Source organism: Hibiscus syriacus, unplaced genomic scaffold (genome assembly GCF_006381635.1).
Source record: "Hibiscus syriacus cultivar Baekdansim isolate YM2019G1 unplaced genomic scaffold, ASM638163v2 tig00111088_pilon, whole genome shotgun sequence".
Classification (NCBI taxonomy): Eukaryota; Viridiplantae; Streptophyta; class Magnoliopsida; order Malvales; family Malvaceae; genus Hibiscus; species Hibiscus syriacus.
The window spans coordinates 2081028-2092687 of record NW_024062978.1 but is presented as its reverse complement, the minus strand read 5'-3'; the positions used below and the strand labels follow the sequence as shown (position 1 = coordinate 2092687).

The window sequence follows — 11660 nt, the reverse complement described above, 5'->3', positions numbered from 1 at the left end:
TCCAATAATTTTGGTACCTGGGGGCTATGCCCCTGAATTTTTTTGGGTCTACATATTAAAAATCTTAGTATGCTAGTACATAATTGATGATCTTATTAGTGACCCATATCCCAAAATTGATATTTCTACTTTGATATAAAACTAAATCGTTGATCCACTAAGTCGTCGCGCATGGTGACATCAGATCAAGAAACCTCACTGAAAAAAAACAATAAATTACAAAAAAATATATTAAATTCTCTGTATCTAATAAATTTTATATATTTATTCTAAAACAACCATTCAATATATTCGCAATATAAATTATAATAAACTTTTATTTGGTTACTAATTAGAATTTTCTGGATCAGTGGCCGTCAAGTTGGACGCTCCATTCTCATTGTGACACGATAACAATTAACATCAAGTTTTCTTATCTATTGCCGTCTACCAACCTTTTATAGACGTTCGATGAAGAAAGCTTTGCAACGTGGACAAATGCAAAGAGACATCCACTTGTCACCAACAATAACATCACCAGAAAACTATGATATGAAATGTAAACAACCACTTTAGTTATATTAAGGCTGAAAAATACACTATAAGACAGCTGTGGGAAGTACTAATCTTTTGATTAAATTAATTCCTTTAGGAACAAAAACAAATTAATGTTAATTTGGGACAAGGAAGGTATTAGAAAACAACATAAATATGGTTTATGTCATTATATGTCGTGTCCAAATGCAGAAGACTACCAAGTACCATGTTCGGTCGGTGTTTCCAACGGAGCATATTCCTATTATAATGTATCAACCCATAAAAAAAAATCTCATCAATCACCGTTCAAACACACTACGCTTGGGGGAGTTACTAACATATTTAAATGTCACAATACAAAAATATACTTTAAATGTCAAATTATGAATTAAATCTTCCAATAATGAAATATTTTTTTTTGCTAAAGTTCTCAATGATAGTAATGAAGACCGAGTTAAGTTACTGAGCTGTGAGCTAATCTATTTCGACATATACGTTGGCATAGATGAAATAAATACGAAAACAAATAGCTGGCCCCAATCCCAAAACAAAATAAAAGGGGAAAAAAAAAACCTGCATTACTATTCGGATTCGGTATTTTTCTGTATTTGGATGGAGTTCAATTCTAACTATTTTTATTTCAGGGTAAACTGTACAAATGATCATTAATATTTGAGTAAACTTTTGTTTTCTCATTAAAGTTTTAAAAGTAATACATTGGTCACTAACGTTATCGATTTGTAACAAACTGACCACTCCACCATATCTCCGTTGAGAAATGTTAAGAAAAAAAAGTTAATATATTGTTTTATCCTTAAACTAGTGCTAAAACATTAAATAGATCCTAAAAACATTAATTTTATATCTAATTTACTCCTAAAAGTTTTTTAAATTTTCAATGTTTTCCAAATGCCCACCTCTACTATATTCATGTGAACCACCCTTCATGCAACACCAACAACGACGGCAGCATACCCAAACAAAAACGGACAATGCAGTACAATTTTATTTTTGTACCGCGATGAGAATTATGTTCAGTCTTATTCTAGAATCTTAGAAGCAAGAGGTAAACCTTTTAGGCTGCATCTTAAACAACCCCTATTCAAAAAAAAAAATCTTTTCTTTCCGAATCGAATGAAGCATGCAAAATTGATCCTACATGAGAACAAAACATGACGTTTTCAATGCAACGGGTGCAATAACATTCATGGCCTCATGGGATCACAAAGTGTCATTTCTGTGAGACCAATTATAATAGCTGAAAGAACGGTTGTTTACGAAGAAAGAGTATAGATCGAAATCCCATATACTATGGCTTAGGTTGCCATATATGGAGTTGTAGTGTATGCAATGATGGGTTTTCAATGGACAGCTTCCAAGTTCTTCTTAAACACATTCTTTATGTTCATGACGATTCTCCTTTATATACTACAGAAGCATGGTCGTAGCTATTAGCTAAGAGTCCTGATCAAGCAGCTGCCGCGGAGCTTTTCGGTGTATTTTATACAACATGGAATCTCTTCTCAAACTTCATAATTCCCCGAAATGTAACTCGATTTCCATCTCTTTTCATTCAAGATTCTTGTTTGGTTAATGTATATGATTGCTTGGTATTTTCATTACTACCTTGTCATATGTCAATACAAAGTTATAGATTGAATTATTTGGGTCTTCTATCGTCATTGTTGGTGCTGCGTATCAATATAGTGGAAATAGTAAGATGTTTAGAAAACATTGAAAATTTGAAAACTTTTAGGGTAAATTAGATATAAAATTATTGTTCCATGACCTATTTGACTTTTTAACAGTAGTTTAAAAATAAAACTAAAATATTAACGTTTTCATGTCATTTATTTAATGTAGATAACGGTAGAATGATCATTTTGTTATAAATCACTAATGTAAGTGACTAATTTATTACTTTTAAAACTTCAATAAGAAAGACGAAAATTTTCTCAAAAGTTAGAGACCATTTGTATACTTTACCGTTTAATTTATTTGTTAATTTTCCTCATTTCTCTCTCAAAAAAGGAAAAACGAAAATGGCTTCCATTTCAACGATCCCATCAACTTTCTTGAGCCACACACGCTTGCATTCCTCCACGAATATATAAGTAGGCGGGTCGAAAGATATAACTTATTTAATGATGGAGGCTAAATCAAATAAGGCGACTCGACATGCGGGTCGGGTCGTGGACGGTCCGACGAACCCGATGGTCACCCCTCTCCTCACCGATCTTTATCAGTTCACCATGGCTTACGCTTATTGGAAAGCCGGCAAACACAATGAACGAGCCGTGTAACTTTCCAACTCTATACTTCTATTTCACTTCATTTTGATATTTTTTGTTTCTTATCTATGCTCTGTTTGGATACCACGAAAATCGGACCGGAAACAGATATACTTGTTTGATTGTAGTTTCTGTGTGGTTATTAGTTAGTTTGGTAGTTTGTTAGTTCCATGTTAGATTTTTAGTAGATTCGAATCTATGCTTTCTTCTAGTAGATTTTTTTAGTTCTTTTAATTTTAGTTCCATGTTAGATTCTGAAATGGAAGATTGAAAGTGTTTCCATTTTGAAAGATTGAATGTTATGAGCTTTGACTTATCATTTAAAATATGCATTCAGGTTCGATCTGTACTTTCGGAAGAATCCGTTCGGTGGAGAATTTACAGTGTTTGCTGGTTTGGAAGAATGCATAAAGCTAATTGCAAATTTCAAGTTAACCGAGGAAGAGATATCCTTTATCCAACAAAGCTTGCCTGGTTATTGTGAGGTAAACCAAACTAATTGTATAGAGGATTTATGTGATAATACTCTGATTGTCGTTCTCTTCTTTCTCAAATTTACTTATAGATTTGATGGAACTCATTCATTGTCTCTGCAAATGACAGGAGGGCTTTCTGAGTTATCTAAGAGAAATAGACTGTTCTGATGTTGAAGTATATGCTATTTCAGAGGGAACAGTTGTTTTCCCGAAGGTTCCCCTTCTCCGACTTGAAGGGCCAGTCACTGTGAGTACCATCTAACTAATTTTTTTGTCTGCATCAGTTTGTTTGAATTTGGGGTTTGTTTTCAGCCTCATTTTATCTGAATTTGAATCTGTTGTTTTTAGGTGGTTCAATTACTGGAGACTCCAGTTCTTAATCTTGTGAATTTTGCATCCTTAGTGGCTACAAATGCGGCTAGACACAGACTTGTTGCTGGAAAATCTAAAATGTTGCTAGAGTTTGGGCTTCGAAGAGCTCAGGTTAACAAAAATTTCCTCTTATTTTAAGTGTTAATATTTCAAGTTTCTTTCTGAAATATTTCCACTCATGTTAACTGCAGGGACCTGATGGTGCTATAGGGGCATCAAAGTATTGTTATATGGGAGGTTTTGATGCTACAAGGTGATTTGCTTAATATTTTTATCCCGTAAAATTAATGTTTGTCCTCTGCTGATCTTGAAGCTATTCAGAGCTTATAATTCTCATTTCTTTGCTGATGTGGATTCTTGATCTAAGCTAATACTTTGTTCTATTTGTTTCTGTTTTTATGTTATGTTTCGACAAGCAACGTTGCAGCTGGGAGATTATTCGGTATACCTCTTCGTGGGACGCATTCTCATGCTTTTATTAGCTCATTTATGGTCAGTAAAAACTTCTGGACATTAATTTGAGATTTTTATGTTGTTTATAGACAGACTTGCCAGATGGATATGCTGAACTGTTTGCTTTTGCTTTATGCATCAACATATGATATGGGAATTTTGACTTGTAGAGTCATAACAAGATATTTCCACATGAATAATTGGGCACGTTTTGAAGTCTAAGTAGTTCCAGAATAGCAAGCCTAATTAACATTTGCATTTGTTGTTGGCCCCGTTTATTTTTGTTGATTAGTTTATTAATATATGTACTGTAATGCCTATTTGCGTACGTATGACATGAATTGACTGCAAGAGATGGGATTTGAATAACAAATAAAGTTTTCCATCTGTATAAGCTTTTAATTTGATGAACATATTTATTAGTTTCCTATAATGTGCTTGAGTCTAACCCTTGCTATTGGGTATCGCCTATCAGTGTTTGTATCTAAACGTTTTTTTATTGATACTTTGGTTTCTTCTCTCTTATTGAATGGATCCATGCTCCATCAAACATAATGTTCGGGACAGAATTATTTGATACTGACTTTTGAACTGCTTTTCATTTCTTCCAGTTTTCTTTATTTCATTCTATTGACCATTGTCCTATGGTTGTGCATTGAATATTATGAGTCTTCATTGGATCTTTTATGCTTTTTTGAATTTGAGGTTATTCAGATTTTAATTTGCAGGGTCCTGATGAAATCCTTGAGAGATCCCTGTGTAGTTCTGATGGTTCAAGTACTTGTGAGGATTTTCTCACTCTTGTTCAGTCATGGTTAAGCAAAATACAGGTGTTGTGGATGGCCCATTGCATTTCTTTAAAAAATCATAAATGCATCTCCAGGTTTTAGCTAGATATCCTACGCATTATTTTTGTCAAAGTACGTTAACCAAAATCCATTAGTGCTACATGTGCAAGTTCATCAAAATTGGGTAATGAAGCTTACAATTTTCTATCCCAAGAACCCAATGGCTTACAATTGCAACTTCAGAGTTCAGACAAAAGCCCACAGTCCTAAAACTCATTAAAAAAACTATGTTTCATGATAGAAAGTGCAAAGAATTCACTGCGTCATTTAGTTCCTTTTATTCTCAAAATCCAAGTTATATCTATATACATATAGATTTGAATTGGGTTATTTTTTTTGCTTTCTTAGACTACATTGGCTGCTATTTTGTCATGACGACTAATTTTAAAGGATTGTCACCCATAACTTTAATTTCATACATAATGCAGAAACCCATTCATGCTATACCTACATCACATGAATTAGATGGACAAAGCTTTGTTTTCCATACTAGTGAGTTCTTCTTATGAACTTCTCTTAGTGTGATTTTAGACCCCGACTGCTTAACTGGTAGCCTTATTATCCATGCTCCACAAATTTGCTGGAGGAATTGTGGATGAAGCATTTATTACTTTGAGAGTACCATACAAAGGTAGTTGGTTGAGATAGAGACAAATGTGTTCTGTTGGTTCAGCAACCTTAAGTTATATCTAATCGTTGCATGTTTAGTCATTGAAATCACCTGGGAGCACTTGTGGAGAGACCAATCAGAGTGAACTAGCAGCTTTCATATCATATGCCTTGGCATTTCCTAACAACTTTCTTGCTCTTGTAGATACATATGATGTAAGTAGACCTTCCTTGAGTTTTCAAGTTTAAAACCATATTTTGATGCAGTCTATTCCGTCATATATCAGTATTAACATTGCAGTTTTGACATCCATTTTACCAGGTAATGAGGAGTGGAGTCCCCAACTTCTGTGCAGTTGCTTTGGCACTTAGTGACTTGGGGTATACCTCAAATGCTTAATTTATAGAAGTTTTGCTTTTTATAAGAACAGTTCCTCATTTGCAAAAATTTGGGTCAAAAGAATCCTTTTGCTCCAATTTGATGCTTTATCTATTTTTATCTTAAGTTTAGTAATTTTTTGTTGTCTTTCCGATGACTTTCTAACATGAATTTATATTATCATGCTGCTTATGGTAGTAGCATACTGGCATTTTGCTTGTTGGGTTGAGAGAAAATGAATTAATGTTTATATATTGACATAATGTTGGCAAAATTGAAACCAAAACATATAAAGAAAAGCACCAAGTTACATGTCTCTGTGTGTCACGTGTCCACAAATACTGCCTCTATTCCTTTTTATGTATGTGTAGCATTATTCTTGTATTAAAGGCTTTTATCTTCTTCATTCATGATGGATCATATAGTCTGTAGGCCATACTTTTCTTGACATAACTTTTGAAGGACTTATGTTAACGTGAATTACATCCATGCCAGTAAGCAGTGGGTCATATTTAATTCCAGTGATAAGTCGAATATGCAAAAATGCAGGTACAAAGCTGTTGGCATCAGATTGGACTCTGGTGACCTAGCATACTTGTCTAGTGAAGCCCGAAAGATCTTTTATATAATTGAGAAGGAATTTGGGGTTCCTGGTTTTGGAAAGACTAGCATTACTGCTAGTAATGATTTGAATGAAGAAACTTTAGATGGACTAAAAAAACAGGTTGTAAACTAAAACTTCTTTGAATAATTCATTTCTGTTTAACAGCCTGAACCAGGATGACAATGTTTCCAATATAGTACGTTATGCGCTTTTGTGCAGATTTACTTAGCCTCAATCACACTTTTTCTCTGCAGGGTCATGAGGTCGATTGTTTTGGAATAGGAACCTATTTGGTAACTTGCTATGCGCAAGCAGCTTTGGGTTGTGTTTTCAAGCTTGTTGAGATCAATAATCAGCCACGCATCAAGCTTTCAGAGGATGTATCGAAGGTTTGACTGGACTGTCCAGAAATTTTAACAACATGCTCTCTTTCGTATAATAAAATCACTTCTTTCTCTATTCTTTCATTTATTTCTTGAATGGTAGGTCTCTATACCATGCAAAAAACGATGCTACAGATTGTATGGCAAGGATGGATATTCCCTGGTGGACATCATGACAGGGGAAAATGAACCATGTCCAAAGGTATTAACTCCAGTTGTATAGTCTCCAAAACTTTTCAGTGATTAGTTACCAACAGTCTCATCCATTTCTTTAATACTATAAAATGTGTACATTCTCATCCTTAATTTTCTCTTCAGTACTATACTATGTGTAGTGTAGGGTATGTGAACATAGTTGCAGCCAGTTATTTTGGATGTAATTGTAACTTTTAACCTGAGAATTCAATGTAGAAAGATATTATATATCTTTTCAACTTAAATACATGCTTAATTTTTCTGCATTATGATCTACATATTAAAACTCTTAGTATGCCGGCCCAAACTTGTGACTACATAATTGATGATCTTATTAGTTACCCACATCCCAACATGAATATTTCTACCTTGACATAAAACTAATTAAGTAAGATGATATTCTCCTTTGTGGTGATAGAATCCACCTTTTTGGACATTTAAATCCTCAGTAAATCAGCTTGTTCAGCTTGATTTCAGAATAATCACTTTTTTTTTGTGGTCGGATTGTTTTTCCCTCTGTTAGGTTATCAACTACTAATAGCTGTATGCACCACACCCTACCGGTATATATACTTAACTACATAGATGCTACCTACAATGATGAGATTGAATGACCTGATTTTTTCTGCTCTATAATTTTTCAGGTTGGAGAACGACTTCTATGTCGTCACCCTTTTAGTGAATCCAAAAGAGCATATGTGGTGCCAAAGCGTGTTGAGGAGCTTCTGAAGTGTTACTGGCCTGGGAAATCAGGTGGGAGCTCAGAATATCCATCATAATGGGCGTCCTATCAAGGGCAGAATGGATAAACTTATCAAACCTTATTTTACATTGTTTACTCTGAGTGTCCAGCTTTAAATTGATTTAGCATTGTCTATAGAACATGAAGAAACCATTATAGAAACATTATTCCATGTTCCCCTGCCACCTCAATATCAAATACCAGATCAGTTTGAGTCTCCGTATTTAGTTGTAGCCAACTGTTGAGCTGACGAGAAGCTCTGGAGCAATTTGTTTATTCCCATTTTCTGAAAAAAATTCCCCTCTTTTTTTGGCTGTTGAAGGTAAAGAGAGAGAAGAGTTACCGGCTCTCAAGGACATTAGAGACCACTGCATCAAACAGCTTGAGCAAATGAGGCCTGATCACATCAGGAGATTAAACCCAACACCATACAAGGTATTGCAAGACTAACTTCTTGAAAGTATCCTTCTCCTAGTCAAAAGTATCACTAGTTTAAAGCATTTTCTTATCGCTAACCAGGTGAGTGTAAGTGCAAAACTGTATGATTTCATCCATTTCCTATGGCTCAACGAGGCGCCTGTGGGGGAGCTGCATTGAGATCCGAGATATATCAACATGGAATAGCTTACAAATAGCAGGTACAAAGTAATGATTCCAATGGAGTTGGAGGAGCTTTCTTCATACACCACATTGTTGTCTTCTCATTGTGCTTTAAAATCCATTGTTTTTTTGCAATGCTTAAATAAAATAAAACATTGCTTTTTCTGTTGTCTCAATGGATCACGTGTAAATCTTGCATACAAAACAAATACGGCTTAGAGCTATAGAAGTTTTCTTCTTCTCAGGAAACGAAACGAAACTAATGGCAAATATGGGTTATGCCATTTTATGCCATTTTGTAATGTAGATTTCGTTGTTTTTTTCCTGTGATGTTTGCCTTTTATTTCGTCCAAGTAGATTCGCCTAAAGATCTAACTATTCTCCCCGCCTGTATGAGCCAAATCTTGGACAAAAGATTTACATATTGGATCCTGCCCCAACTTGAGTTTGTACATGGTAAAGAAAATTGTTTTTTTTTTCAATTTAATTATAAAATTTTGAAATAGTTTACTATTTGGTGAATAATGATTTGGTTACAAAAGCCCCAACCAAATCCATGGACAGATATGTTATAAGATGCAGGACATGGAAAAACAAATTATATTACACGGCTGGATTCGATTATTGGTTTCAACTCTCGAGGTGCATGTCGTTTTAATAAATTCTATATAGAAAAGAAAATTTAAGTACCAAAACAGAGCTATAAACATAATCTAAAGGGACCAAAACTGATGAAGGAAATGGTTAAGATCAATACGGATTTTATTGATCATTTCGGTCCATTAGATCTTCCGATTTTGGTACCCAAGTTAAACATAAGCATGTGGTCAGAGATCCAACATTGGCCATCAGAATCATCCTCTAATCTTTGGTCAATTGTATATTTTGCACATAAAATATTTTATTTATAGTGGGTCAGTTTATGTGTCAATAGGCATAAGATCCGCAGGGTCCAATCCATAGAATACAGAGTTTAACACACCGGGAGAAAAATCCGAAGTCTCTTTTGACAAAAGTGAAGTCTGAAGATAGTTGGTCAACTGAATCTTAGTAAAGGTGGCATTGATGCCCTTAAGTCAACCTAATTTACTGTAATAGGCACATGATAAGCGTCTCTCAAGGGACCAGCTCACTATCACTAACAACTCAACATATTTTTGCGTCAATTAATGAATGATTTTAACTAAGTAATGCTTAAATTAAACCGATATTGTTGCGGATTTATCTCGTTTAAGGTTTGATTTAGCACTTTAGAATACAAGATTGCAGCGAGATATTGAGGCCCACTGCCATATCCTTGAAGGGTTGATATTGTCTCTGGAATTCAGTGCAGTTTCTTATATCTTTATTCACTCATGTTCAAGAGTTCATATCATATAAAATGCAGGCAGCAAATCCGAGCTGAGAGTTTGTGTAAAATTAGTTAAAGTTGACGAATTACATGCAAAAAAAAGAGGAATTTAACTGGAGACAACTGCCATTGCTGTCCCTCTGCCAAGCCCCCCATCTTCTCTCATTAATTACTTTCACAAACAATAACTTGGATGCCAATAAACTAAACACAATTGCAACGTGCTCAGTCTTGACATAAATCTACATTTTCAGAGATCAAAGTAAACTTCTTCTTCAGCTAAAACAAGAGGAACAAGTGAAAATGTCGGCTCATCTCTCCAAGACAGACTCCGAGGTGAGTAGCGTGAGTCAATCATCACCGGCAAGGTCCCCTCGTCGACAAATGTACTATGTTCAGAGTCCATCCAGAGACTCCCACGATGGTGAAAAGACTACCAACTCTTTCAACTCGACGCCGGTGCTCAGCCCCATGGGCTCTCCACCTCACTCCCACTCCAACTCCACCTTAGGCCCCCATTCGTCGCGCGAGTCATCTTCCACGCACCTCTCTGGATCTCTCAAACCTCATCGAAAACACGACGGATCTCGCAAGGGCCGCAACAACAAGCAGCCCTGGAAAGAGTTCGACGCCATCGAAGAAGAAGGCTTGCTCGACGGTGAAGGTGACTATAACGGCCTCCACCGTCGACGTTGCTATTTCCTCGCATTCATCGTCGGCTTCTTCGTTCTCTTCACCACGTTCTCTTTGATCCTATGGGGAGCTAGTAAACCCCAAAAACCTAAAATCACCATGAAGGTTAGACACATAACTAGATTTAACATGCATTCCCTTCATCTTTTCATTTTGGCTCCGTTAACCTCAGAGAGGGATGGGATTGTGGTTTGCAGAGCATTTGGTTCAACGAATTCAGGGTTCAAGCGGGTGCGGATTTCTCCGGAGTGAGCACAGAAATGGTATCGATGAACTGCACACTGAAGCTCACATATCGAAACACAGCCACATTTTTTGGGGTCCATGTAACATCAACACCCTTAGATCTCTCGTACTCTCAGCTCACCGTGGCCACCGGATCGGTAAACAAGCACGCAGTATCCCTATCAAACAAATATTAAATGTTTTATGCACTTTGTCTTCTTTCATAATGGGGGGTTCACTTATTTATTCTTCCTAAGCAAAATCATTATTCTATTATTGTGCAGATACGCAAGTTTTATCAATCCAGAAAGAGCCAAAGATCATTGATTGTGACGATGAAAGGGAGTCATATTCCCTTGTATGGAGGAGGGGCTAACTTGGCTAGTCTCAATGGTGCACCCACTCAACCCGTGCCATTGGCACTCAACTTCATGGTTCGCTCCAGGGCTTATGTTTTGGGCAGGTTGGTTAAACCCAAGTTCTATAAGAGGATTCAGTGTTGGGTCACCATGGACCCCAAGCAGATGAACAAGGCCATTTCACTAAAGAACAAATGCATTTACACCTAATCAGCTGGCCAACCCAAGTTTACAATTACGGTGAGTGGCTTGGATTTCGGGATGAGTTCATGATTCTCAGGAGCATTGGAAATGTAAGCAGTGGTCGGTGGTTTAATAATATTATAGTATTTTTTTGTACTGCATGTATAAGTGTGTGAGTTTTAGCCTTTGGGATAATATTGATGATGGTTTTGGTTCCAATTATTTGGACATTTTGATGAATGTCTATTTTGCTTAATCTTTTATGTGCCTTCCGAATGGGCATTAATATGTGTAAAAATATGATTACTAGCATGTTGCCTGTTACAACCTTAAATGATAATCTTCGGATGATGTGATTAATTAATTATATTTCCACTGATG

General features: G+C 35.9%; 2 protein-coding genes across 3 annotated transcripts; both read left to right on the top strand.

Moving 5' to 3' along the window:
- Positions 1 to 2625: 2625 nt before the first annotated feature.
- Positions 2626 to 10117, top strand: LOC120152402 (nicotinate phosphoribosyltransferase 1-like). 2 transcript variants are annotated; one of them, XM_039164623.1, is made up of 16 exons: positions 2626 to 2815; positions 3145 to 3292; positions 3411 to 3530; positions 3632 to 3766; positions 3847 to 3908; positions 4072 to 4147; positions 4837 to 4938; positions 5665 to 5781; positions 5888 to 5946; positions 6494 to 6668; positions 6803 to 6937; positions 7035 to 7133; positions 7771 to 7879; positions 8191 to 8303; positions 8388 to 8506; positions 10099 to 10117. In XM_039164623.1, the coding sequence occupies exons 1-15, from the start codon at positions 2661 to 2663 to the stop codon at positions 8463 to 8465; spliced, it is 1683 nt and encodes a 560-aa protein (XP_039020554.1). In that variant the 5' UTR covers positions 2626 to 2660; the 3' UTR covers positions 8466 to 8506; positions 10099 to 10117. The 2 variants fall into 2 exon arrangements, with proteins under 2 accessions (XP_039020554.1, XP_039020553.1); XM_039164622.1 differs by lacking the exon at positions 10099 to 10117 and having other exon boundaries at positions 8388 to 8694.
- LOC120152404 lies at positions 10099 to 11410 on the top strand. The gene is made up of 4 exons (XM_039164625.1): positions 10099 to 10617; positions 10710 to 10895; positions 11022 to 11340; positions 11380 to 11410. Exons 1-3 carry the CDS (start codon positions 10123 to 10125, stop codon positions 11304 to 11306), a joined length of 966 nt encoding a protein of 321 aa, XP_039020556.1. The 5' UTR covers positions 10099 to 10122; the 3' UTR covers positions 11307 to 11340; positions 11380 to 11410.
- The last annotated feature ends 250 nt before the right edge of the window (positions 11411 to 11660 follow it).